Source organism: Embiotoca jacksoni, unplaced genomic scaffold (assembly GCF_022577435.1).
Source record: "Embiotoca jacksoni isolate LCO1_2020_lvr unplaced genomic scaffold, fEmbJac1.0.p SCAF_12, whole genome shotgun sequence".
NCBI lineage: Eukaryota > Metazoa > Chordata > Actinopteri > Embiotocidae > Embiotoca > Embiotoca jacksoni.
In genome coordinates, this window is record NW_027185252.1 from 14,888,754 (window position 1) to 14,916,716 (window position 27,963).

Sequence of the window (27,963 nt, forward strand, 5' to 3'; positions counted from 1 at the left end):
TCAACATTTTACAGCAGGTTTTATTTTGAACATACTTTCATAAACAAACCAGTGACTGAGAAAATGGCTCATTTGAAGCTGTACTCTACATGTACAACGTCTTGATTGATTCTTTTTTTTTCTGTTTCACCTCCTCATTTTACAGTGAACTGGAATTGCAGGACAATTCTCTTCCCCTCAGTGTCGGATGGTTAACTCATTATTTCAAATAGTCCTAAAGTACTGCACTAATTTCCGGCTAAACACTGGACTACTGTAAAATACCCGGACATGATACATCACATTGTAGTCAAGCATGTCCACACGACTGGGGGAAAACTACATACAGTACAAGCCATTCAATTCAAACAAGAGCAAACTGGCCAAAATCAGTTAGTTCTTCCTAAAATTGACATCTAGAACCAAGTTTGAATTGTAATTATATAACCAAGGTGGTTTATTTTGGACACACGTTTGTAATCTTACTTCTGAAGTGTACAATTACTTGAATCTAACAAACAGGCAATATATTTAATGGTCTGTATCACTCTACCAGCTTTGCCTTGAAATGCACAAAACTGATTCCCCAACCACACTTATCAAAAAGGAGCACTCAAACTCACGCTGCACAGTAAATTTTAAGACTGAATATATATTTTGTTTATTATAAGCATTTGTAATTTTACATCCAATGTTAAAATCGACAACATTGTGACAACCAGCTCCAGTTCTCTGCCGTCCCCCTCTTTCCCTGTTCCCCGAAACGAGCTCGTTAAAATAACATTTTCAAGACCTTTTTAAAGCAAAGGCACATTTGTCAATACATGGTTTAAAAAGGAAAAATAAAGGCAGGCCAGCAAGCACAGTCAGTCTGCGAAGCAGAGGAGAGGAAGTGAGAGGCTTCCACGACAGCTCCAGCGGGCCTTCAGTACCCCATGTTTCTGAACGACACAACACAAAACCTGACTTGGAGTAAAGGGGCCTGGACCTGGTTGGTCTGAGAGGGGAGGTCGAGGGCCTGAGGGATGTGGGGTGAGCGTGAAGCCACGGGGGCAGAAGAAGAAGAAGAAGAAGAAGAAGATGAAGAAGAAGATGAAGAAGAAGAAGGGGCTTGAAACCTCATTTCTCCACTGCACACTCTTAACACTTGTCCTGAGCCTCCTAGCTATGGAGGTTAAGTTTTAGTCTGCCTGTGGGGGCGCTGTGGCCGGTCACACCCAGGCCTGCCTGGATGGGGGATGGGGGACCAGAGAGCAGTTCCCCTCCTGATGGGCCTCCCTGCGGACCCTTTCTATGGAAAGTCGCACCCTGCGAGAGGCTAGCAGCTATATAGTCTGCCAGTCTGCCAGGAGACCAGTGGGCTGTGTGAGGTGGGCCTGGACCCCCGCCTGAAGGTCCTTCCCCTGCTGTGTCTCTATTGGTCCCTGATCATGGGAGGCTGAGTCAGAGAGCGGGGCTGTGGGGAGAGACGCAGCTCCGCGTCATACAAACACCTTGGCGAGAGCGTCTGCGCCGGCGCTTGCGATGTAGCATTTAGACGGATGAAACGCAACATCGTGGATCGACTCCTCGAACTTCTTTCTGTGAGCCGTGAACTCCTGGATGCAGGTTTTACTGTCCAGGTTCCACAGACGGATGGAGCAGTCATGACCTGAGGAGAAGAGGTGAGTTACAAGTGACTTAACTTGTTGTGATATTCAAGGTGCAAAAAGCACCTACGAGTGTGAACCACTTTCTTAAAAAACAACCTGGAAACAGGGCTCATATATTTGTGGTACATACGAGGACAGTATGGTGTGTGGAGGAACCTGTTCGACACTTGCGACTTAAGAGTGAGTCATTATCAAATGGTTTTAATTTGTATCAACAGGGTTCCAGAGAAAAATGCACATCTGGATCTGAAAATCGTTACGAAAGATTCGGTTGTGGACAACAGGTTTCATTTTGGCCATAGGTGAGTGTGATGGATGTGTAAAGAGGAACGGCGATACTAAATTCGATTTCGCAGTGAAGTGAGAGAAGTTGCTTCAAAAGGTACTTACTGCCTGACATGAGATAAAGTCCGTTGGGGTCCACAGCTAAGCTGGTGACAGCGTCCAGGTGGGCCACCATGGAGTGAATCAGCTTCCCGCTGTTGTTGTCAAAGAACTTGATGTGTCTGTCCTCCTGTGCTGTGATGGTGATAGGAAGGGTGGGGTGGCTCAGCACCTTATTGATCTGACAGGGAGTGCCTGGTTAAAAACAAGACGGGCACGTTAGTCCTCACACAGCAGGAGTCAGACGGTAGAGCAACTGGAGGTAAAAGAATCATTCCAGGCAAATATACGAAGGAGGCTTCAAGGCATCATTGTGTGCCATCAAACCTCATGCAACACAAAGGTAAGTTTCGTTAAAGCAGGTTTACATATTTACGCTGATGTGCATGTTTTCCGTTAGAGCGCGTAAACGTTCGATTTTACTCTGAGCTCGTGCAATAAGTCCCCACCGGTGTCACATTTTGTGACATTAGAGCCACAGTACATACTCAGCGTTATTATAAAATGCATCCTCGGGTGTAATTCATGTATCAAGTTCTGTATCAGTTACCTAAAAGGCACTAAAGACGAAAAATGTGTTAATCAGCAAACATATATTTTCCACAATCCTGTGTTTCTGCTTCCTGCAGCTGCCACCAGGTGTCAGTAGAGAGCCCTTCTTCTAACAGCTCTTTCACTCGTCTTGATTTCAACATTGTAACTGAATTCATTAGGCCGTACAACAGGGATGCATTTTGTTATTACTATCATTAACCTGGAAACCAATAAAGAATCTGGGTCTTCCGCTGTCTTAATGCTGCTTCAAGTAGGACGAAAACACTCCAGTGGAACCCCTAAAAACCACAGTTGGGTGATAAACCTTCTCGTGTTTGCTTCCATCTCTATCACACAGCGCTTCAGGTTCAACGCAGCTCCTAAAGTACCTGGCTCCAAACTGGACTCCAGACTGAGGACCAGCTGACGGGTCTCCATGTTGAAGAGGCCAATCTGCCCGTTTGTGAAGGATGTGACCAGATGAGCCGGTTCACTGCACACTAGGTCGACCGAGGAGGGAACTCCCATCGCTGGTGCAGAGGGGGAAAAAAACAAAAACAAACACAGAAATACGTTTGAACTATTCAATTAAGAAGATTTTGAGAAATCAAAAACTACGACACAAATCGGGTCAGTACATTTGTTTTCGTTGAATACTGCGAGGGCGGGGGAGGTGGTGTTGGCATCCCACAGTCTCACGGTCCCGTCTGCAGAGCAGGAAAGGAGGCGCTGGTGTGCGCTGCTGTACACCAAACCCCAAACCGAGTCGGTGTGTCCGCTCAGCGCTCCCCGCAGCACCGACGGGTCTGTCACAGAAAACACCGGTCAGTGATCCAAGCACGTCATCGGAGAATCCTCCGATTCAAAGAAAACACTCGAGGCCGTTACCGTAGGAGTCGTAGGGGTCGATGTTGGGGTTGGGGGTGTTCCAGCACTGTATGGTGCCGTCAACCCCTCCACTGAAACACTGCTCCCCTGTGCTGCTCATCACCACACTCAGCACAGCCCCCCTGGGGTTTCAATAATGATGAGTTATTTCTTATGCACTAAACCAACACTTACAAAAACTGTTTTTAAATTATTTTTTTTTATTCATGTGGTTTTTACCTGTGAGCTCTGAACGTGTAGATGGGTTCCACATCTAGAGATGTACTCCTACGGACAAACAATATGTTCATTACTCTAACATGTGCAATACAGGACGTGACAGTGATATGACTCAAAATTATTGGTGCTAAATATCACGTCAAAGTTTGGTATTGAAAAACAAAAACCCAAAACTGAAAAATTAATTCTTGGACCTGAAACACTTGCATTAGAAAAAGGTTGTTTGGCACTGAAAAGTATTTCCCTGAAAAATGAAGCAGTTCTGTGTAAAAAGTATAATCTTACAATCTCAACATCTTTTTATATTTGGATATTTTTTGTCTGTCAATCTTCCGATTTTTGTCAGTGACAGTTTTTTTTGACACAATTTTTTCAATGTCAGGTTTCGATGCCAAACTTTCGTTTTTCAGTTTCAAATCTCTGTCAGTGTTTTGTGTAGGGAGGAGGAGTTTTAGGAGGTGAGCAGCAGGGGACTTGCACATAACTGGCATTTAATTTGAACACTAATGAGGAGTGTCTTCCTGAAGCTGCCCTCCGGTCAGAAGACTGATGACCACGACCACGTATCTTGGAGATTTCTTTCACCTGCAGCTCCCAAACTGCAGGTAAGTCTGTTTCTTTCCGACGTTGGTTTTTCCCACAGAACCAATACAGTTTTTTTTTCCAACGCAAGTGCTTTAATGCCAGTGATTCTTTTTCCGTTTCAGGTTTTGTTTTTCAAGGCCAAATCTTATTTTCAATGCCGAGCTTGTCACTCTTTTAGCCCCCTGAGAAAGCCGTAAATGGAAGTACAACTTGCTGCCGCATGAGTGATCCATCAGTTGCACCATGTTTTTATTGTCTTCTTCACAATACCCTTGACTTTAAGATGACTTCAGTGTCTAAAAATAGACACTCGGTATTACTAGAGCTGTGTGGGCTGCACAGTGGAAGCATGACATAATGAGAGCTGTGGAGCAAAGTGTCGTCAGTTCTTTGTCACACAGTTTCCCGTCACTGAATCATGTGACAGATCTGCAACAAGGACGAGCCATTCTTTATCTTTAATGACACTCGCTCTGCTGCTTCAGGTACAAGATAAGTTTATGAAACACACGGAGGTCCGAGTGTCTCTAACAGAGCTGATAAGGGAGGACCGACTGTTCATTTTTGATAAGAAAAGCATAAAACCAAAGAGGTGGTGGTGTTCATAGTGAGTGAAGACATTCTTACTTTTTGGCGGGAGCAGTTTTCTGCAGGTTCCACAGCTTGAGTGTGTGATCCTCTGAGGCGGTGACCAGGACGGGCTCCACAGGGTGGAAGGTCAGAGCACGAATCCCGTCAAAGTGACTCCGCAGAGTAAATTTGGGGTTCCATGTTTTTCTCATGGCATCCTTGTTGTTGCCAATCTGAGGAGAGGACATCAGAACTTAACATCCATTCATCAAAATGTAATGATCTCTAGTCCTGAACTGAGCTCCACCTGGCATGTTTAGTACTCAGTAAGTTTACTAGCCAGTAACAGAGCAGTCAAACATAACACATTCATGGATTAAAAAAAAATGCAGTGAAAAGTGGGATTTAAAAAAACCTAAAGGTTTGTAATTTATCGGTAATTGAAGAGTGGATTAAATTATAGTCAGTACTGTTGTTTGTGATTAAAAAGCACTTTTCTTTAAAGCCATTTATTCATTAATGATAAGGTTTTGTGTATTTTTATGAACATAATTCTTGTGTAAATGCCTGCTGGAGCAAAATAGAAGTTTCTGGCAGAACGTCATCCATCTCCTGACGAGGTGCATGGAGAAGGAAAAAAAAACAACCTCAACAAGCGATTCAAACTCCAGCGTCCCTGACCACAATGAAGGCCACAGGCCAAAACACCGTGTTCCAGATACTTCTAGTGTTGCTGGTGTTTTGCCTGCGTGTAAACACCGGTTATCATAATAGAGTCCAACCTAGTTTTATTAAAAAAAAAAAAGCCCACTACAACCTCCTCTGGTGTGTTCTCATTAGACGTGTGACACTACTGCAGTAAATTAGATCATCACTGCACTTCACATCAAAGCTTCTCTGACACCGTCTGTAAAAAAAATAGCTGTTTGAGAGTTTTCATCACGTGACGGAGGGAAATGTGTTGTGCATTAGAGGAGAAAGGTGAGGGCTGTTCTTCATAAGGCTCGGATGACAACGTGAACAGAAATAGTTTTCCCCTGAGAAATGGGAGTCTTTGCTCTTAAAATGCATTCGGCCTCTTCCTGCTCACATCATATCCCAGACTGTCGGCCTCGTTGGCCACCGTGAGTCCAGCCAGCTCCCCCAGGCCCAGCTCGCTCTCCATGGCCTCGTCTGTGCCCATAATGAACGACTTCCCTGAAGTGGGCGGGAAGGTCAAAGCCTCGACTGGAGAAAGAACAAAAAACACACGTTAGCAAGCGGTAAAGGGAGTTTAATTCAATTTAACAAAGAGTTGGTACTTGACTGCTTTTTTGTTTGTTTTTTGAGCACCTTCATCTGTTCGGTTGCCTTCATGCTCGTTGAATCGGGCCACGTTGGGCCTGGATTGAGGGGTGGATGGAGGCTGCATGTGGGACAAGTCCTCTGCATCTCTCAGGTTAGCCAGCATGTCCTGCAGCTTGGACCGGTTCGGCCCTGTTTAACGAGTCAGGTCAACAGTTAACAAAAATACAGTGCTGGAGCGTAGATTAAAATAAATAAATAAATAAAACAATAACCCAACAACAACAAAGTAATTTATCAGAAAACTGTGAGTACGAGCTGAAAGAAAGAACGCACACGTATGAAAAGAAAGCAGCACTGAAAGGGAAGAAAATAAATTAATGAATATGTAAAAGAAGAGAAAATGAAGAGAAGCCACCAGCAGAGTCCTTGTTAAATGAAGAGGTAGAAAAGGTGTTGAGGCACATTTATCCTTAAATGTGGGCTGTGTAGAGAGAAGAATATCAGATGGAGACGGATTTTGTGAGGGCCAGTCAGAAATATTAGGTAAACCAATTATGAATGTTTATCTATTCCAACGCAAGCATATCCCCAAAGGAATCACACCCTGGCTAAAGGAATAGTTTGACATTCTTAAAAGCCTCTTTCTGACTGGGAATTAGCGTCGTGTAGCTTAGCATAGAGTCTGGAAACGAGGGGTAACAACTTAGCTGCTGAGAGCAGCTGCCAAGCAAACAATGGAGACGTCAGGGAGTTACTGGGCCAGCTAAAAAAAACAACAGTTTGGCACATAACCAACAGTAAAAGAGCAACTTGATTCAAATATCACTTCCATGTATGTTTCCATGCTGTTTATTGCTTGTATTGACCAGACAGATATATGTGATTGGTATTGATCTTTTAATCCAACTCTACCAGTAACAGAATGTACATATTTCCCCAAATGTCAAACTATTCCTTTAAAATCCTTAGTGGCGCTCAGATGATCTCCTCCACACGCCCACTGAAGTGATAAAGCACCAACACAGTATGAAGAACATAAATACATCTCTGCAAAAACCAGAGGAGAAAAAAAGCAAAGTGTAAAACGTGCCGTTGCAGTCGAGTGAGGAGGAAAGAGAGACGAACTGAGGTGTAGATCTCGTGATTCAATCACAGCAGCAGGAAAAGCAGAGGGGCTCGTAAAATGTCAAATCTAAGAGCTCAGTCAGCTGGATGAGTCTGAAGTGGGCTGTTATCATGAGAGCGGTAGTATTCAGCTGGGTCACTTCACTGAGTCACTGAAAAAGCTTTTAATTGCTATCAATTTACAGCAGCAGCAAAATTCCTGGTTACTGTAGCATCAACATGGCTGACAGATGAGGATAAAGATGGTGATAATTATGTTATTATGACTGGAGATGATACAGAAACAGATGACAGAGGGGCCTACCGCTACCCCAGATGGGACACAGATGGACTTTTCATCCCGCCCAAGTGTCATATTAATCTCTGATATTCAACAGTGTGGACAAGATGATGACGTATATGTGAATATAAAAGGTAAAAAAAAAACAACGAAGACTTGAACAGGACAGACAAACGTGCATCAAGCATCACAGGTTGTTTGGGTGGGAAAACAATGATGACAGATGTTGAATGTCATTCACGAGAAGACAGAAGAGTCTTCAGTATGAAATGACAAGAGGACAGAGGCAGAATAAGGAGCAGCTGGAGAGGGAGGTGAGAATCAATGAAGATGTTTTGTTTTTGATTTGAGGCTTTTTGGCTGAAAGTCAGGCTCTACAAAGAGAGGAGAGGGAGGGAGGCAGCAACGCCCGACAGGACTTACTCTTCACCCCCTTTTTCCCCTTGCGCTCCTTTCTGTACTGCTCCTTGAGTTTGGTTATCATGCCCGGATCCACGTCCCAGGCCTCAGAAATGGGACCTTGCTCGTCCTTCTCTACACAGGGGGAACAAAACCAGACCGAGAGGCTGTTGAGGAACTGCCCCGGTCGAGGCCCGAGCGGCCTGGCAGGGTGGGTGAGGAGCGCAGACCCCTCGCAGGTTGACACTCTCCTGGAGGTTTCTGAGGCCTCCAGGAGAGTGTGAGCTGAAAAGGGCTGCTGGCCACTACCACCTCAGTGATGTTAAATAATAGGGAGCAGCATTTACAGGCTTCTCTTTTGATTTCTTTTCTATCAGTGAAGAGAGGCAGGAGGGACGCTCATGCCATGTGGGGAATTCTTTGCTTTGGACATCTGGGAGTCATGCCAAATGTAATCAGAAATTCATCACACATGAAGTCTTAATAATCACATTATTTTACACACATGACTCAAATCTGCGTTCAAATACAAAGAAAAAGACCTCAGCATGACATCAGTCCATTTTTTTCTCTCTGGATTTGGTCTAAATATCAAACTAAAAACGGGAATCAGGTTGGCTTGACGACACAGAGGAGTGGAAGACACATTGTGGTCACAGGCTGGCTATGGGAACACACAGTGGAAGAGATCACAAACTATGGGTTAAACAGAGAAACTCCCAACAACATGACTCGTGACCACAGCATGATATATGAATGACGAGTACGCCATGAACGATCACCAAACTATGAGCTGAAAATTAGACAAACAGGAAAATTATAAGTATTACAGCATAAAATAATCAGTGTTCTTTTCAGTGCCTCAATCTTATATATTGTACTTGTAGATCATCACTTTTATCATTTAGATATTGTAGGTAAAGTTACTACGTCTGTGGTGTTGAGATAGTACTTTGATCCAGTTCCAGCTCTGCACTTTCTTCTTGACATGATCCATGACTCACCCCAGTCTGTGCCGTCCCCTGTGCCTCTGGACTCCGGCGAGGTGTCCATCTCGTCAGGGCTGGACAGGAAGTCAAAGCCCTTCAGTGCCTCCTCTGTGTCAGGGTCCTCACTGGTGTCCATATTGGCCGGCAACGTTGACGATGAAGGCTTCTTCCTCAAGATCTGGAGGGAAATATCGACGGTCGTTTTGAATTGAACAGCTTCTTCTTTACTGTGTGGGTCCAGACGGTGAGGGCACACTGGTCTCTTACCGTCCGAGATTCCACATGGGTCCTGTCCTTCCCCTCGCTGTCGTCTTCGTCATCTTCATCACTGAACTCAGCTGCTGCATTCTCAATGAACTTGAAGGCCTCCAGCACAGCGCTCGTCTCAGAGAGCTCAGCTTTCCTGTTGAGGGACAGTGACGAATGCGTTAACACACAGTTGCACCGACAATGTGTGACTGCAATTATCACAGTCATTTTCATGTTGTCTTTTTATTTCCACCTATATATCAGCAGGTAACAGCATTAATCAATGAATTACCTTAATTAACGATACAGGCCACTGAACACTTTAGGGTGTCCCAGATCAGGCTGGGTACAGAACTTTATTACATTTTTATGGCACCTACCAAACTGCTTCAAATGCTATTTAGTATAAAAAAAAAATACCTTTTCATTCGCAATCAGATTTCAATACACAGGCTGCATCCACATCAGCACATTTTTGTTTTCAAATGCATAGTTTTTGCAATGTTTAGGCAGAAGTAAATCTCATCAGCATTAGTGAGCCAAAGAATTTTTCCATACTTGGGCTCAACTATAATAAATTAATATTCGTGCTACAGTAACTGAGTGGGAAAAGGCTTCTCTGTGTATGTGAGGTGTTAAGGGAGCATTGGTAAATTGTAGCATCTTTTAATAGTCTAAATGTGAGCAGGGTTACACTCTCCCCCACTAATTTTGGCTTAAGATTTTATTTTTCCACATTTTCAAAAACAGCTTAAAGAGGAGAGATGATGAACTGTCTCTAATTTTTCCCTTCTTATATTGTAGAGCAACAAACTACTATCGCATAATCTGACACGTCTCAAAAGTGATATCTTACAGTGTAATTACAGACTGTTACCTCCACTTTATTCAACCTATTTTGCAGTGTGAGATACAGTGAACTTGTGTGTTGTTAATGCACAGTCTGTGGGTGCCTTCAGAGGAGCATACTCACCCTCTGGTGCCCATGCCCTTTGTCGTTGTGTCCGTCCCATTGACCAAAGGCTCAGTACTACGTTCGCCTGTCCTCCCGCCTCCATCCCCGGCTAGTCCTAGCAGTGCTCGGACTCGCTGGGACTTCACATCTAAGATGGTGTCTGTGTAGCCCACCTCCTGCAGGTACCTGGAAGGAAGTAAATGAACTTAGATCTGGTTGTATTTGGTTTTACACAAAATGTAAATTGTGAGCTATGTGATGTCGTGTGACAAGAGTGCAGAAAGATACAAAGGCAAGGGTGATTAAATTACTGCATTAAATTTATTGTCAAGACTTCAATGTGATCAAAGATGAGAAAGAGTACTTGTTAGTGTTAAAAGAGTCATGTCCTCTGGCAATGGTCCAGTGAACAGTATCAGCTCTGAAGCAGGATGAGCTACTCATCAAATATGACACCTCTAGCTCTAGCAATCTGAGCGGGCGACTGACTGAAATGGAGGGGTGGTTTAGCACGTTATTGATCCGTGAATAAACAGGCTGCTTTATCACCCGGCATGTTGGGACAGATGATGTGTGAGGCTGCCTGATGGTGTTTGGTATAACGGCCGGAGACCAGTTTATTTACACAGACTGACTGGACAGTAGGATGATATCATAACCACACTCCTGAGACAACTGGAAAAAATAGAAAATAAAAACAGACAGAGCAGGCAATGACCGCTGCTGCCCATGTGAGGGAGCTCTTCTCCACAGTTATTGACTCACGGCACTGCTGGCAGTCACTCACACTCACACTCGCACTCGCACTCACACTCACAAAACCTGTTAGTCTGCCACAAGTGATAATACCACTGCAGAGAAATGTAACTGGAGGCCTGTTGACACCCTGGTATTTCAATACAGTTCTCTTCAGTGGGTTTGGAAGGTTTCTGGGTGGAAGACAGATTTCTGGGCGGGAGGATTAAAGCGTGTGCACTCACTGTCGGAGGAGCTGCCGGCCTTGCTTCCAGGACAGCTGATTGTTGAGCGATCCAGAAGTCTCGTTCTCATTGGCCTCATCTGGAGGAGAGGAGAGCGACACAAATCAGCGCTCCACAAACAGCACACCCGCTGACACTATTTCCACTCTGTAAACACGACCAGAGCATTCCTGTATCACAGCATCCTGGCAACTGCACACGTACTTAGTGGCTCTCAGTAAGTAAATACTCAAATACAGTTAAAGAGAAAAGGGTGTTGCTTCTTTTTAAATTGTGCCCGAGAGTAAACACTTTAATGTTTAGTGCAAAACTAACCAAACTTTGATGACTTTAACTAATATATTTACCTCAGAATAGATTAGTGTTACTTTAATAAAACGGTGTAAACAATAGCAGCTAGGAGATTTAAAAACTCATTAATAACAGTTTGTTCCTTGATGCTTTAACAATACATTTGGCATTTAATTAAGTATTCTGACTCATTTTAAATGGCTGCTTCCTGCTCCACCTGTCCCATGACATATGAAAAAGAGCAGCGATTTGTGTCAGTGCCTGCAGCGTCCAGAAACAATACAGTTATTGGCTCCGACAACAAAACAAACAATGATGGGATTCAGAGCTCACTTTGATATTTAACGTCAGCTCTAAGCTCGTGAGTCAGCTGGGAATTTCATGTGGCGCAGAGAGACGTGATAATAAGATTCAGATGGGGGCGAGAACGTGTGTTCTGTGTGCGTGTCGAGGTGATTTGGCAGAGCGAAGAGACGAGGGTGCCTCAAAAAGTGGGTCATATTCAGGGGGATGATGTGTGGGCAGGTGCGCCACCACACCAGCAACACCTCTCGCTTTTCGCCCTCCCCCTCTTTCTTCTTCCTCCCCCTTCACCCAACACCTCTCCCCTTCACCTCCCCTCATTCATCAACACTTCAAGGGCTCGGGCGCTTTGAACGGCGCCCTCATGAATAGAGATGAGGACAGGAAATATCGCAATCTGACTTAATGATGGCAGAGGACTCGAACATGAGAGGCCAATTAAAATACAATAACACAACAAGAAACAGGTAGCGTGCTGATGTAGGAGTGCTACCGGGGTAAAACAAGGTACTGTAATGGAAAGGCAGAGCACATTTTAGATGTTTAAGATTTGTGTGGATAAAGAAGTTTGAGCTTTGTTCATGTTGACTGAGTGAATTTATGTGACATACCTGTGGTGCTATTTAGTCATGCAGAGAGATTTGCTTGTATTTGTCTGAGTTTTCAGATATCTGATAAAGATCAATGTGGTTCAAACCTCACTCAGTTGCTAAGATAATATTACCACAACAACTATTGAGTTACTGTCGGAGGAGGTTTTTCCAGTCGCTCGTCATCAGCAGGTGGATTTGTCTTTGAATTACAGATGCTCAAATTTCTACATTTCTAAGATCTTAAGAGTCTCTTTCTCCTTGTTGGCTAAAAAAGGACTGTTTTTTGCACTGGCAGCTTTCAGAGTGTGGACTAAATCATTTTGATTGTTCAGAATGAAACTTGCAATGTTCACTACATAAAAAAACAAACAAAAAAACCCCTTAATTTTACAGTTTTAATTATTTTCAATTCCTCTAAATCTGCAGATTAATTGCCAGAAAACTGTGAAAAATCCCTAAACTGGCACAACCCCAAAGATTTGTAAGAAAAATGAAATAAGTACATTCTCACAACTGACAGGCTGCAAATATTTGTTTTGTATGAAAACTCTGATTGTTAATTTTCTGTTGATCAACTGATATATTATTTGATTTGCTGTTTCAGCTCTAATTACATGAAAAAAATTCAATAATATCTGTTTTCAAAAACAATGTCCCTGTTAATCTGAATAATCCACAGAACACACTGTTAACAGCTCCCACGTGGATTGATTTCTTCTAAAGAAATAAAACGTTTGAAAGTTCTGTGGATTATACAGAATATCAGGGACACGGTTACGGTACAACGATCTTGAAGTTTCTTAAATTCAGATGTTTTGAGCACCACAAATCAAATTCAAATTACTTCCAATGTATTTTTCAGTGGAGAAAGAAAGCTGAGACAAATATATCTGTATAATATAATATCTGTGTGGCTAGATAGCAGCATTTTAATATTCTTAACTTGTTCAGATGATAAAACCACATTTCCCATAAAACCCGTTACTTCCAGTTTTTCCAGTCAAACCGCATGCACTTTGTTATGATAATGTGAGGAGAGGTTGAAGAGCCTTGCTGACTGTATATAAGGAGTGCTTGTTGTTGATAAAGCAACGTTTCTTTTGAGTACCTTTATTGCAGAGAAATTGTGGGAATTTTGCTAAATTGCAAGCTGACAGAAACATTGTGCATATTGGTTGTACTTGCATTAATTATGTGTAATTAATTATGCGATCGCAAGATCACGATTTCCTGGTGTTTGTTAGAAAGATGAAAGTGTGATTTATTCGTCCGAAGTCTTCTGTTCTAAACATATCATCATCATCAGTCCTCTCAGGCTGTACTTATTCTCAAGAAATGTGATCACATTTGTTATTTGTTCATTTTCAATCAGCTTAATGTTCGTACAGTCTGTCTGTAACAACAAGTTCTCTTTCACTATTCAGATGAGGACACTGTGAGGAAATCTATCGAGACAAACAAGATTCGACATGAATGCAGCCTTCACATTCATAACAGTCCTGTCACTTGAGGTATGTGGACTCAACTATCACAGTGATTTAGTATGAAGAGGTGGAGTTGGCTGTTCCACACTCCATGGACTTACCAGAGTCGTAGCTCGGAGGCTTCATGTCGCCTTGATTTAACTCTGTCCCATATTTTAACTTATGGTACTTTGCTCTGAAAAAAAAGAAGAAAAAAAAAAGGGAGGCAGATAAATAAGCAAACAGTGTTGATCAAAAAGGCCTGAGAAGAAGCTATTTAAAAAACTCTATGCGTCGTTTCAGCCTTTGAAAGTCATCCCAAATGCAACTTGCTCTACTTCTCACAAACACGTTAGCTTGTCAGAGACACACTTTTATATTAGGATGTAGGGTAGCGTCATGGAAATGAATATCAAGTCATTAAAAGGAACATTTTTGGATGGCGATGATGATACAGAAAACAGACCTGCAAAAATGTCCATTAATTTTTCATCATTTTGGTCTATTACATGTCAATAAATAGTAGAAAAGACTAAACATAATTCCCATGATCCTGACAAATTAAGTGTTTTGTCTGATGATCAAATGAGAAATTACCTTTTTTTTTTCTTCATATGAAAACTAAAAAATATTCACATTTGGGCAGCTGGAACCAGTGAAAGTTGTGTTTGCTTTACAGTACTGAAAAAAATTACAACAAATGGACAAACATACATTTTCTGTGATTGACTGACCAATTAATTGACTAATCATTTCAGGTGTAGAAGCGAATGCATGCAAATTCACGCAATAAACATTTAACATCAGACGCTTGAGAAAGAAGAACTTTTAAATACCCAATTTGCTTGGCATTGTCAGTTTTTATAAAGAAACTGTAAAAACATGAATACAATTCAGAAATATCATCACAATATGATTCCAATGAAAGGCGATAGAGTTTGTCAAACAGTATTGTGAGGCTTTCATCCGTTTCGGCCTTTGAAATATTGAGATTATGTTTCCTCCAGTGACATCACACACATCACCAACATTGGTGAAGAGTCAACACAGGGAGAGCAATCACACCTTTCAGCTCACACAGCCCCCACCGCACTACTCTCCTGTGCTGTGGAGGAAGCAACCCCCATCAAAAATCAAATTCATTTTAAATTGGGTACATCCCACATCCACAAAGCCGTTTCTGCCACTGCTTTCAGATACCCTCGGAGACGTGACCTGTTGCTTAGCAACGGGGGGAAGTGGTAGTAATTCCTGGGTTAAGTGTTGCTCCTGAGGCAGGGTCTGCTGTGATCTCACTGGAGAAAAGTACATAAATATACCCTACAAACAGGTTCCTAATAAACCTGAGATGAGGTTCCTCACAGAACAGGTACGCAAAAAAAAACCTCTGAGCTGAACGAGAGGACGACGGAGATCTAACCCATTTTGACACCCGTTTAACTCGAGAAAGATTGTGTAAGCTTTCATAGCTTACACAACCTGCCTGATCCGAGATCTAATTAAAATACGCGCAGCCAATCGTTTCAGTTGTTATCGATCACACTTTTCATTTCCTCAAGCTTAACCTTTACATTTCCTGGGAGGACTTTGCTGATTTCCTGCACACACTTTAGCAATGATTTGCATTCATAGAACTCCAAATAATCTCACAGTTGTCGAATAGAATCAGAGTCCTGCATCAATACAGTTACATACATCCTGTGTGGTTGTTGAGCCGGTGAGCAGATTGTCTGGCTTCACAAAGACGGCGTTAAATCACACCTAACAGATACTCTGAGGACTATTTGCTCAGTTGTGCAGAGGGCCGGCGCTTCAACCTCTGCTTGAACGATATGCTCAATGACCCCGAGTCACATTAATTTGGACGTGTTGAAATCACCTACATATCTCTTCCAGGGTGCAGCCGTGTGTGAAAGAGGAAGGGAAATGCAAAGCGTTATCACTACTGCTACCACAGGGACCTTTTGTGTGGTGACGGGATGCTGCAAAATGAGAACAATGCAATCCCACTGAAAGAAAGCCGTGACGATGACCTTGTCTTGGGAAGAGAGAGGATTCCTCTTTCCTGCTCCGTCCCGTCCTTCTGCTGAGGACGCTGCAAAGTCATCAGCATCCGACAGCGAACAAAGCCAACACACGCACCCGACATAACACCAGCTGGACTCGGGGGAATCTCTCTGGCATTCTGCTTCTGCTTACACCAGCTGAAACATCAGACTGCTACGCAGAGAACAAGAGGAAACTGCAACTTCTTTTAAAGCGCTATATATTATCAGTGAAATCCTGTAGTAAAGACGTGCAGAGAGCTGCACTCTGGCCTTTTGTTGCTCAGTGCAGGTGCCGCGGATGTTGATTTGTTGACCAGTGAGAATCTAACTAGTATCCTTTTCCATATTTCTGAGAGGCAGGACCTTATTTTATGAACATATAAAACCTGAAAACACTGCAGTTGTTGCAGACTAACGGTGGTATTTGTGTGTTGTGGGCGGGCTGAAGCAGCAGTGGGAGGTAAGGTACTCACCTCTCTTGCTTAAGCGCGTACTCCAGCATTTTGATCCTCCTGACAAGGTCCTTCTTTAAGTTCTCCTGACCTTTCCTCTCCCCCTGTAGGAAGGCGATCTGGGCCTGAAAACACAAAAATAGGATTGTCAGGTCACATTTTTAAGCACCAAGAGATTTACAGTCGTTGTTTTTAAAAATAGAGTTGATTTTTTTCCGCTGTTTTGGCATCTCGGATATTAGTGAGCTACCAACAAAGACTTGACTTCAAAAGACAACCTCCAAGGAAACATCTGAAAACAGCTTCTTCTGTCAGAGACTGAAATAGGATGATGTCAAATCAATATGCGTGGCATAATGGGAAATATAAAGCCAATCCGTGTTATTCTATTTTAATCTAACCTCCTCACTCCAACCACACACTGGCCGCCCCCCTCCCCCCCTCCCTCCGCACACCGCTGTCTCTTTTCAGTAACAGGCAGCAGCTGTTGACGCACTTAGTCTGAGTCAGCATTACATTACATTACATTACCACACACACGAGCGCGTGCACAAACATACTCGTTATGAGAGTGGCAGAGACCAGCGCACACTGTAGCAAACGTTACAAGAGCTGCAGCCAATAGATGAAACGGAGCAGATCTCATATCGAACAGAACAGTCTCTCTTCCAGCAGGATCAGATACTGTATGATCGTGATCATCACAAAATAATCAAATGACACGTCGTCTGCCTGGCAAAAAAACAAAAAAGGAAAACAGTCAAATGAGGTCAGATGACACTTTCTGTCTAAAGAGCATCAATGGTAACTTAATTAGTTTTGAGCAGACTACTTTAGACTTACTTTTTTCCTCCGTTTTGATAAGATTTATTCACCGTCTTATTTATGTGCGATAACAAACTACATTTTTAAGAGAGCGTCAACACTAATTTAAAGTCCATCAATTATATTTAATTAAAGGTAGGTATAGGTAACTTCACTCCAACTAGTTTTAGCCTTAACTAGTGCAGTTGAAACGGTGAGGTTTCTACAGTCCAATAATTTTACTGTGGTAAATTCAAATTCTGGTCACAACTCAATGATTATGAGATATGAAGTTACTGCATTCTGGATTTGTATAACAGTGCTGTTATGAATGTCTATAAATAAAAGAAAAAATGCCTCTTAATATTTATTAATCATCTTCGTTCATGCACTTTTAAATCATTTTCTGATTTTATGCTTAAAGCTTTACGTTCTTGTGTCAAGTGTATTGGATCCTTATGAAGTTGTCATTCACTAGACGAGGCCTGAGGACCAAAGAAAAAATATAACCAGCAGGACACAGTCCATCCAGTATTATTGGGGTCACAACAAGGCGAAGACTGCCAACAACTCTGCTGAAGTCTATAAAGACTGTGTTGTTTCCAGAAAAGAGGATAAGCACACTGTTGTTTTTCATTTCAGCACCTCATCGCAATCAAACTCGCTTTAAGAGTCCATCTCAGAAAATCACCAGCAAGACAAAGAGAGTGAGAGGTGGGTTTAAGTGCCACTCTGAAAGACAAGAGGACAGAAAAGCTGCAATGTTTGAATCATATTTTAGACACAAATGACAAATCAACTCTGAAACAGTAAATCATTAGCGCAGAAGAGCGTCAGCAAAGTGGTAGATCTGTTGCAAACAAGGATGGAGAACAGAACGAGGAGCCAAACGGCTCTTGACTAACTTTAAAAACAGACTTCACTTTCCCCTAAAAGCACAGGTTAACATCTTAACGGGAACAAATTCAGACGTGATTCCCTGCATTTCCCTCTACATGCAGAGGATGGTGCGAGTTTGAGTGGGCTGGATCACAGTTTCACACGGATAGCAAGCGGCGTTGCTGCTGCCTGCAACAATGAGTCATGACAGCACTTCAATCTGCCTCGTATTAATGTGAACATTTTCTTACCATCGGCACAGTTCTCCGCAGAGCAACTCACAGCGACGTGTCTGCTATGGCTCCAACGCAACTAGGATATATAGTACCGGTTGGACAGTGTAAACAGGGCAGAGTTTAGCTGGCACCAGTCACATGATAACAGGCTGCACAGATGCACAGCACTTACAACACTCTACCTATAACATCAGCAGTTCTTTATTATTCACTCGCTTTTATGCACTTCTATCGTCAGGTGGATCTATACTAATGTATTATAATACGGATAATAAGGTTTAGCATGGAGCTGATTTTCCACATCCTCCAGCCAGTATCACTGCGTGTTGTCAACACAGAAATACAAAAAAAAGCAGCAAAAAAAAATGTAAAAAAATTGGGTTGAACATAACGAAAAGGCTTCTGGTGGATTTCTACGGTCAGTTTCAGGGACGTGCCCTGAGGAGGAGGAGGTCACATACTGAATAGACTAAATGACAGCAAAGCCCAAGAAGTCACGGATGATTTAGACGATGTAGTCATTCATTTTCTACCTGATGAAAAGTATTGATTAGTCGTGGTGGGTGGATTCAAATTAAGAGTTTTCAGATATGACAGGAGAAAAATAAAAGTGGTGACAGTGACAGCTAATGAATAACTTGCTTGTATTCAGTAAATCACTGTCTTGGGAGGGTGGGAGAGGCAGCCCTGGAGGAGGCACAAATAAGGCATTAGGAAAATTATCACTGTTTGGATTAGGCCAGCCTGTCTCCCTCTCAAAATAACTTACTCTGGCTAAAGTGGCTCCACTCCAATTATCAGTGGGGACGACAGCCTCGGGGCATTGAAACTTTATCACAAGTAACTGGGCCTACCTTCAGCCTCACTAGGCTAATTGCAGTGATTTTCCATTAAATGTCTCTTGATGTTCAGCTGAACAGTCGATCTCTCTCAAATCTCAAAACAATGCAGAGTGCTCACTGCTCAGGAAGAAAAAAAAAAAAAAAAAAAAATATATATATATACAATTAATGTGCCTTGATTTCAACAGGGAGAGCAAAAGCATGGCCAAACAGCGAAGCTCAACCTTTAATAAAATCATATCCAAAAACGATAAAAGGGGAAGAACTTCGTTCAGCTTGTCGGGTTGTTATTTTGGTTGAACTCGACACGTTACCTGACACGAGATTGCACATCCACACATTTTCCACTGTAGATGAAACTGTACATCTGCGCTGATTGAGATAGCAAGTGCCCGCTCACTTCCTTATCCACATGAAGCGCTGGCCCGGGGACGCCTGGCGTCCCGCCGTGCCAGAGATAGAGAAGAGTGCGGCTCTGTGAATCTCTGGCTCGCCATCTCTCCTCCATCAAACATTAACCTTGGGAGGAATGCAATGAGTCAACTCTGGCCATGAAGAGACACAGGAAGCATTTAATTCCCGGCCTCACACTGACTGCATTATTGCGCCGCAGGATAAGGGCTCCTCAGTCTGTCTGAGTGAGAGACATGTAGAATGGGGCATCCATCGCGAGCGCTGGGCTTTTCAGAGACAGGAAAAGGAGGCAGAAGAGATAGGCTAATGGCAAGCGAGGAAAATAAACAGCAGCCACGAACCTCGACATTTTGGTAAGCTAAGTTGGTAAGAAAGTTGGCTACAATACCTCCTGCTTTGGCATGTTGTCAATCGTAGTGTGGGAGTGAAATATCTACTCTTAGTTAAATTAGTAAAACGAGAAGAAATGGACTGATAGCAGCTTCCATTGAGACCTAATTATATTATGAAACAGATCAAACTGCACAAACAAACAAATACCTTAAACATATAGTTCAGCTTTTACAAGTAACAAGTCACAAATGTGTTTCCCATGCAGAGCCAATTAGTTTGATGTCAACGTTGGCTGTTTTACAACTATTCACACATTTTGTTTCTTTATTTTTAGGGTCACTACACTGGCATGTGTTATCGAGGAGATAATTTAATCACACACTGATGGCAGTGACTTATTGACAATAGAAAACAATTCCACCGAATGCTATTTTGGTTTTTAACTTAATTGTCAGTCACTGAATGTGTGACGATTATAAAGCGAGCACATCCCTGCTACTCCTGCTATTTATAATAAATAGAAGGCCTTATAAAGTCTGAGATTTGTGAATACCAGACATGTTTTCCTCCAGACTTGCTCTGCGTCATCGTCTAAGACATCGACGACACAATGAGTCCATTTAATCTAGACAGAGTGAACACTGTGAAAAATCCAGTGCGGCAAGACTGAGCTCGCTCCATTTGTAAAAGAAATGCAGCGGATACTCATGCGACCTCGGAGCTCACACACAAACAAAATGGTCACACACGCTGGCCCTTCGGCCGCAGTCCCAGCTCAATAGAGGAAACGGGCTGGTGTAAATCCCACATTTGCAATGCAAACAACCTTTCTTTCAGTGGACACTGGGTTTACTCTCACAGATACAGCAAACCAATGAGCACCACGATGGCCGACCTGATAACTAGCCAAGTACATTCCACGCATGCCATTACACCAGTAGCAACAGAAAAAAAAAATAAAGCAGCAAAACAACAGAAGCAAGGCAGACGAGCTGGGAACTACTGTAATGTGGCTAAAGCAAAAAAAACATCACCTCTTTATGTCTCAAACAGTTCAACCTCAAACAGGTTCTATCTTGAGAATAAAAATACTAAAACACTGATATTTGTCATCAGTAACTGATAAGAAATGTATTTAAAATTGTATCTACTGTTTAGTTTAAATAGATCATTTCTGGTCAGGAAGATCCTGATAAGCGAGATCTATTTCCTTCACAATATTTGTCTGTTTGAGGAATTGTGATCATTGTAGATTGTCCAGTGTCATTTCTTTTGTAATGATCTTATTGATTGAGTCCTCAAATACAATGGTGTCAATTTAAATAAGGAATTCAAAGACACCTTTAGACGTAATTCCACACATGGGCGTCTCAAGATATTGATTTTGGAGAGCATTATTTGGACAGGTGGGTGACTGTTAAAATTCATCCCAATATCGATCATGTCAGGCAAAGTTTTCTGAGAGAAAAGGACATTTTTAAGCTCTTTGTAATACCACATTGAAAGAAATTTGATATAGTTTTCACAGTCAAAGTATAAAAGTATGACGGTGTTGTGTTGCTGGCACCTTGGATATACATAGATGATCTTTTGGAAAATGTAGCACGTATAAAGTATCTGAGAAACCAAAGGTCATCATCTCAATGATGCAAAAATCATAAAATCCATCGCTGCCATAAAGCAAACTCAGTGTTCAGTGATTTGCAGCATTGCCCACAATGACCTAATACAGCCGGAGATTTTAAAAGGGGTGTCAACCACAGCATAAATATGAGGCAATATTTATGACAGGAGACAACTTGATGCCGTCTTACAGGATAAAACGTCACTCCGTCCACCTTTTGTTGCAATGACCGATTCTTTATTGTGATAAAAACAGGTTTGTAGAATTAAGGTTGAGTTCAGGTGGATTATCCTTTTAACCCTCCCAAAGAAACTTCAGTAACTCCAGTTTAACATCCAGCCGTCTTCTCTCTGCTCAAGGTGGTGAGGGGTAATTTAAGTGTTTACACTAAAACTGGTTGTTTTACCACAACTGCATTCGGTCTCTTAAAGCATCTGTAAAAAAAAGGCTACATGCTGACTGTATGCAGACGTATTATAAAATCCTCTGACGTTCGGATGTGGGCATCACGAACTGCTTAGTTTCATCCACTGGTCCATTTTGCTCCCCCCGTGCCATAAAAACGGTGAGTTACGATGTGAAACAGAGGAGCTGTGATCGGCGCTGAAGCCTTCAAGCGCAGACGGCACATTGATCCACGCTGCTCATGTCCGTGGGAACAGACTCAGGGTTGCTCTGAGGGGAGGCTGAGACACTGAGCCTCTCAAAGTGGGATTTAGACTTCTGCTCAGTTATCTGGAACAAGCGTTGCCTTTTACCTCTATTGCAAAAGAAAATCCTCGCATTGCTCACAGTCAAAAACACATGTCCTCTCTTTCCCTAAACTTTCACACAGACACGGATTTGTTGTTTTCATCCAATCACGAGTTTCTACTTGAGCTTCACTTTACACTTTGCCGTCACAAAGCTCATGTCAAGTTGACACTGCAGTGCTACCTCGCAGGGGGTGCAAACAAAGGCACCATGTTGGGCCTCTAATGTTGGGCACTAAGGGTGCTGCGTCCCATGTAGCTGCATTAATATTACATAAACCTCATGGCGCACACGTGGACACATGCAGGCGGAGAAATGCATTTTTCAACATCAGCATTTTCTCTGACGAATAGGTTGTATGACTGAGGTGTGGTCGGGGAAGAATCACAGAGAAACAACAGCTCAACAATCTGCAGACTAAAAACGCATTTGCGCAGGGAAGAAGATTAGAAATGGGAGAAAAATGATAACAAGGATGATGAGTCTGATGATAAACAAAGTCTGCAGATGGTCAGACTAACAAGTAAAGTGCTTTATTTCTGAGAGGCGGGAATCAAGGAGGCAGCTGAAGCCCTTTGGCCCGTCTGAGTGGCCGAGCCTGAGTGAACGCTACCGCAAGACAGAAAAGCTCACTCAGTATCATCTCCATTTTCAATAGCTCTGGCATCTAATGCCTGTCGGACACAACTCTGTCCTCAGTTTTTTTTTTAGCTTAAGGCGGCTGTGTCATTTCTTCTTCAAAACTTCTTTAAGAGTATTTTCACATTTTAACATGCACACTCTCACAGAAGAGCAGAAATAACCTTCAAGGTTGTAAATTCGTTCTTGACATTTTTAAATGACGCAAAAAAGAATAGAGAATAAAAATGCATAACTTCAATCGGCTTTGTATGTAAAATGGTGTAACTGTGAAATGATGTTCTTTCACATAAAAAGTTAAAAAAAATATCTAAATAAAATATATTGTATAAACAAAAAGCCAAGCTGCACAAAACAGTGAAATTCTATTTTTATTTGTAAATACATAAACACGCATAAATAAAGAAAACTACTGCTGTAAATTCTTTTAAATGCAGAAAAAAAAAAAAAATTGTCATCAGGAAGTGAGAAAACTACAAACCCGGCTATCACATCACATCACATCACCCCCACATCAAAGGCAATTTGATCTGGTGAGAACACAACCCTGACAGACTGGCGGCTTCAGATTTACTGTAAAAGCAGGCGACTTTGTGGCACAACCAGGCAGCTGTCCCGCACACCCACGTAGACAAATGAAGACTGTGAGTGCGAGTGGAGGAAGGAGAGGAGTTCACAGGCCGGCGAGGCACAAACGAAGGCTCTGGTGTGATTCCAACAGGAGACCGAGGAGCAAAGCTCACGGGCTTTAGTTAATAAACACACGTCCCCTTCGGGCTTTCTCACAGGATAGACACAAACCCTTTTAAACAGCTTAGTATTATCTTCACACACACAATATGTGATATGAGCTGCAATTACTGCATCTGTGGTGAATATTACTGTAGTCCGTCTTAAACCTGTGTACACCCTGGTTAAGTAAGAAAAGATGTGAGGCACTGTGTAACACTACTTTCTAAGTGAACTGTATTTTTTAACCATTTGTAGAGCCTTAAATTTCGGTGTCAATATCTGAGGGCAAAGATATAAAAAAAATAAAAAAATAAACAGTCCCTAGACGACCTTATTGTTGGTGAGGAAACGTGCTTTATTGCACTTTCCCACTCTGAGGCGCACACACTGAGAGGGCAAAAATAACTGCAGCTCAGGGGTGGACATAGTATCGACTGAGGAATGACGGTGACTCCCATTTCTGAATTTCTGAATGCCACGGTATGTACGTGTGTGTGTGTGTGTGTGTGTGTGTGTGTGTGTGTGTGTGTGTGTGTGTGTGTGTGTGTGTGTGTGTGTGTGTGTGTGTGTGTGTGTATGTTTGTGCACGGTTTAGCTCTTCGTATTGCCGCACCATCGAGCAAAATAAGCCTCAGGCTTTGCCATTAGTGAAAGCAAACACAAGATCTCAGTAATAAGTCATCTAACGGAGGCAGGGTAATTCTAGGCTGCAGTCCGCACAGAAAGAAGTCATCGAATAGCATAGGACACATAATGACCGTGCTCACAGTAAAAGCCTTTGCTTTAGAAACAATAGAGCCGCTTCTATCCAGTGAAGAAAAGTGGGTCCACGTTTCGGTCTGCACCCGCATAAAGCCACCTTACACCCTGAGTCACCTTCAACCTTCTCCTGGTGTCAAATTACGGCCGCTGACAAGATACTTTTGGCAAGGAGATACTCTATGGAGCAGGGGTTTCCCCATAACTGGAGAGCGGATGAGGCACGCTGGAGCACCGCCTGGCCTGTACAGGATGTAACTCGATTCAACCTCAATCATCAGGCCCGGAGAAGATCTGCACTAATCAGTGCAGCAAGGTGATCTCAATTAAATCAGTATCACAATATGAATGAGAATAGTTTTTTCTGGTAAATCTTGATTACGAAATGATAAATGTACGAAAGATCACTCGTAAAACAAACAAATTTCAGTTCAATACAAATGAACTGCTCCCTTCTGTCTCCTCATCGCTCTAATTAAAAACAAATAACAGATGCACTTGACTGGCGTGTGCCACTAATCTATCTCTAAACCCATTCGAATGGACAAACCCATCATCCAGTTTCAGTGCCAACAGGAAAGTTACTCTGAGTGCTCAAACGATTAGTCAAATAATTGTTCAGTCGTTCAACAGGAAAAGTAAGCCGGAACGATTTGATTCTGATAATCAATAAATGGGACGCTGAAACAGCCAGTTGATTATTCAAGTTAAAGGAAATCAATCAGCTATTCTCTACAGTTGCAATTAAGGTATTTTGACTATCAAGTAGTCATTTACTGTGTTGATTCAGGCCGTGACGTGAACATTTGCAGGTTTCCTCAGTTTGAATTCCTTGTAAACTGTTGGTCAGACGAAACAAAACATTTGAAGAGGCCACCGTGGAAATTGTGGAGGACATTTTTCCAAATTTTTTTGATTCAAATGTTAAATCAAGTAATCAGTAAGGAAAATGGTTGTTACATGCAGTACTTATAAATGATCATCATTTTATAAACAAAAATTCCTGACAGTTCTTTCATGTAAAATGGGGAGATTTTTGTTAGTGATGTGAAACTGCAAATTGAAAAGAATTTATTGACCGATACTGAAAAAAAAATCATTTTCTAAAGCCTCATTATCATTAACAAGATACTGCAGACGAACCACAGCCGCAATTTATTACTTCCTCTGCAAATTAGCTTGACAGGGTCAGTCAACTGATTATCAAAGACCACTCGGCTGGAGTCTAACCATGAATGACAGCAGCCCATGTATTACACAGACATGACACAGCAGCAGGACAAGTCGGGCATGTACAGTTTCAGTGAAGAGGAGCGGCTCTGAGCAGGACTAACAGGCTGGCTGGACAACATTCCTACAGCCACCAGGGTTTGCCTTCCTCCCAAACAGTGACACAAGACAGAGCTTCAACTGTCACTCACAAACAGCAATAAAAAAAAAATAAATGAAAAGAATTCCTTGCAGGAGACCAGTCGCTGGGAGGTGAAATCGCTTCATTTTTAAGGGGCTTCTACCTGATAACAAGCAAGATAACATCAGTTTTAATGCTGAGTGTGTGGACATGACGGTGAATGCTGTGAGTATGTTGGAGAGCGATGAAGTGGATCCAAAGACTGAGCAGGAGATGCTGCATGGTGTCTTCCATTAAGGCTCTGCGCCCACTGGAGCCTTTCATTATTCAAACATGTCTATTTACGCTCATTTAAGTGACTTGTTATCTTTTACTTCCTCTCTGTGGTTCTTTCACTTAACGTTAACCACCGACATCTTCTATGAGTGAAAGTACTGTGTATGTTTACAATATGTGGGAATTCCTCAAGGGCACAACAAGGTTACATTATTGTTGTTGTGGACGTTTTTCCAGCATCTGAGTCATCATTATTGCTCTGGAAAAGATATAAAAATATGAACAACAGTAATATTCATAGTACATTCTTTAGAGTAGCAGACATCTATTCAGGTGCATACTGTGATCAGAGCACAATCTGGAGTACGCTAGAAGTTATAAATAGTCTCCTGCAGGTCAAATCGTATTCAAAACATACCCACCAGCCTCACATTTGGGGTGAGGAGCAACAAAAACAAGACCTCTAACTGAGCGCTCACTGTTTTCCCGCCACAACCAAACCACCCAAAAGGCCATTTAGCAACCTCCCCGTGCCGTAGTCGCAGTCGCTGCAGCTTCTTCGCTGATAATCTTGCTTCATGACAGCAGACAGGAAGCTTCATACACCAGCCAGTCTGAAAGTGCTGCATGAGGCTGATGAGTCAAAGCCCTTACTACACTGATCGGGGGGTATACGTCACCCAACCCAGAAACAATGCAGTGTCTCCCTCTCGTCACTCTGATAGCTGAGGTCAGTCTATCCATCGGGACGTCTGCTTTTAAAACCACAAAAGTCCGTTTTGGTTTCTGTCGGTGATCCAGCGGCTAAAGACCCACAACCGGTTTAAAAATGATGCAAGGGGAAAAAAAAACAAAAAAACATTCACACACTTCTGTTAAACATGGTGACAGTTAAACTGTAATAAGCTCCCCATTCATCTCCCAGATAAAAGAATAGTCTGACACATGGTGTCCAGACAAAGTCGTTGTTAACAAAGCCACAAACACACCAAGACTAAGGGCTAAAACAACAGTTCCTCCTCCCGTGAACAAAGACAGAAAAAGACATGGGTCAGTTTATTCACCTGTAAACATGCAGACAGTGAAAATGTATAGTTTGACTGGAAAACTAAAATAAATGATCTTCCAGTTGAAGCAAACTAAACATCAGACTTCCCAGCTCGTGTCTATTTATAACAGATGATTTAAGGTATTTATTATTCTGATGAAGAGAGTCAGTGACATGGCAGATAGCTTCATAAACAACACGTCCTGACTCCGGACCATCTCGTGTGGTGTCTGTGAGCTCCAAAAAAAAAAACATCAACAACACATCTACTACCTTTTTTTTTTTCCCAACATCATTTTTTTCCAGAGTTTGGAGATAAACTGCAGAACAAATGTAGGCGGGGTTGCTGCACATTTAGCTGCAAGCAGACAGCTACACAACTACTTTGCAAGTAAGTGTAGGTCTGTTAATTAGATCAATTGACATACGAGCGTCCACTCGGGTCTGTTTTCCAAACCTATAAAGGCACGTTTCGTGGTTTCAGTCTCAGTAAAGAGGTCGTAAACAGCCGTCGTGCACCGAGACGCTGCAAAGCTGCTTTAGCTCCGGAGCTACAGCTACCAGCTAGCTCGGTCCCCAGAACAATCAAACACAGAAAGTCCGCGAGTGACTAGAAAGAAGCAGCAGCTCACAAGCGACCGTGTACTCGTTAACTGTGGCGGGGTTTGGTTGTTTTGTGGTTTTTGTACCTGTAATTCGGCCCGCTCCACCTCCCATTGTGCTCTCTCCACTTCGAAACGGGCCCATTCGTGCTGCAGGAAGTGCAAGATCCCCGGGATGCTGTACTGCGCCCTGGCCGCCTCCCCAGCGTCGCCATCGGGCAGCGGTCCTTTGCCACCGCCGGGTAAAACGGAGTTGTTGTTGTTGTTGAAGAACACGCCGGGCCCCGCCTGCTCGTCCATGGCCGGACTCGGTGAAAAGGTCGATCCGTCGTCTCGCTGACTCGAGGTGCTTTAGATACCAACGGAAGGGCAGAAACCTTTTGACGGCGGTCCGTCTCCTCGGCTCGGGGGAACGAACTCGACTTTCTGACAGCTCGCTGTCACCG

At 42.7% G+C, this 27,963-nt stretch overlaps 1 protein-coding gene across 2 annotated transcripts; it reads right to left on the bottom strand.

Moving 5' to 3' along the window:
• LOC138195531 (striatin-like) lies at positions 1-27,951 on the bottom strand. 2 transcript variants are annotated; one of them, XM_069145030.1, is made up of 17 exons: positions 27,605-27,951; positions 16,247-16,350; positions 13,848-13,921; positions 11,076-11,154; positions 10,114-10,281; positions 9,159-9,294; positions 8,907-9,069; positions 7,927-8,037; positions 6,144-6,287; positions 5,902-6,038; positions 4,869-5,044; positions 3,657-3,704; positions 3,438-3,559; positions 3,188-3,355; positions 2,939-3,079; positions 2,022-2,210; positions 1-1,630 (listed from the first exon to the last, which is right to left on the bottom strand). In XM_069145030.1, exons 1-17 carry the CDS (start codon positions 27,815-27,817, stop codon positions 1,461-1,463), a joined length of 2,343 nt encoding a protein of 780 aa, XP_069001131.1. In that variant the 5' UTR covers positions 27,818-27,951; the 3' UTR covers positions 1-1,460. The 2 variants fall into 2 exon arrangements, with proteins under 2 accessions (XP_069001131.1, XP_069001132.1); XM_069145031.1 differs by lacking the exon at positions 7,927-8,037.
• Between the last annotated feature and the right edge of the window lie 12 nt (positions 27,952-27,963).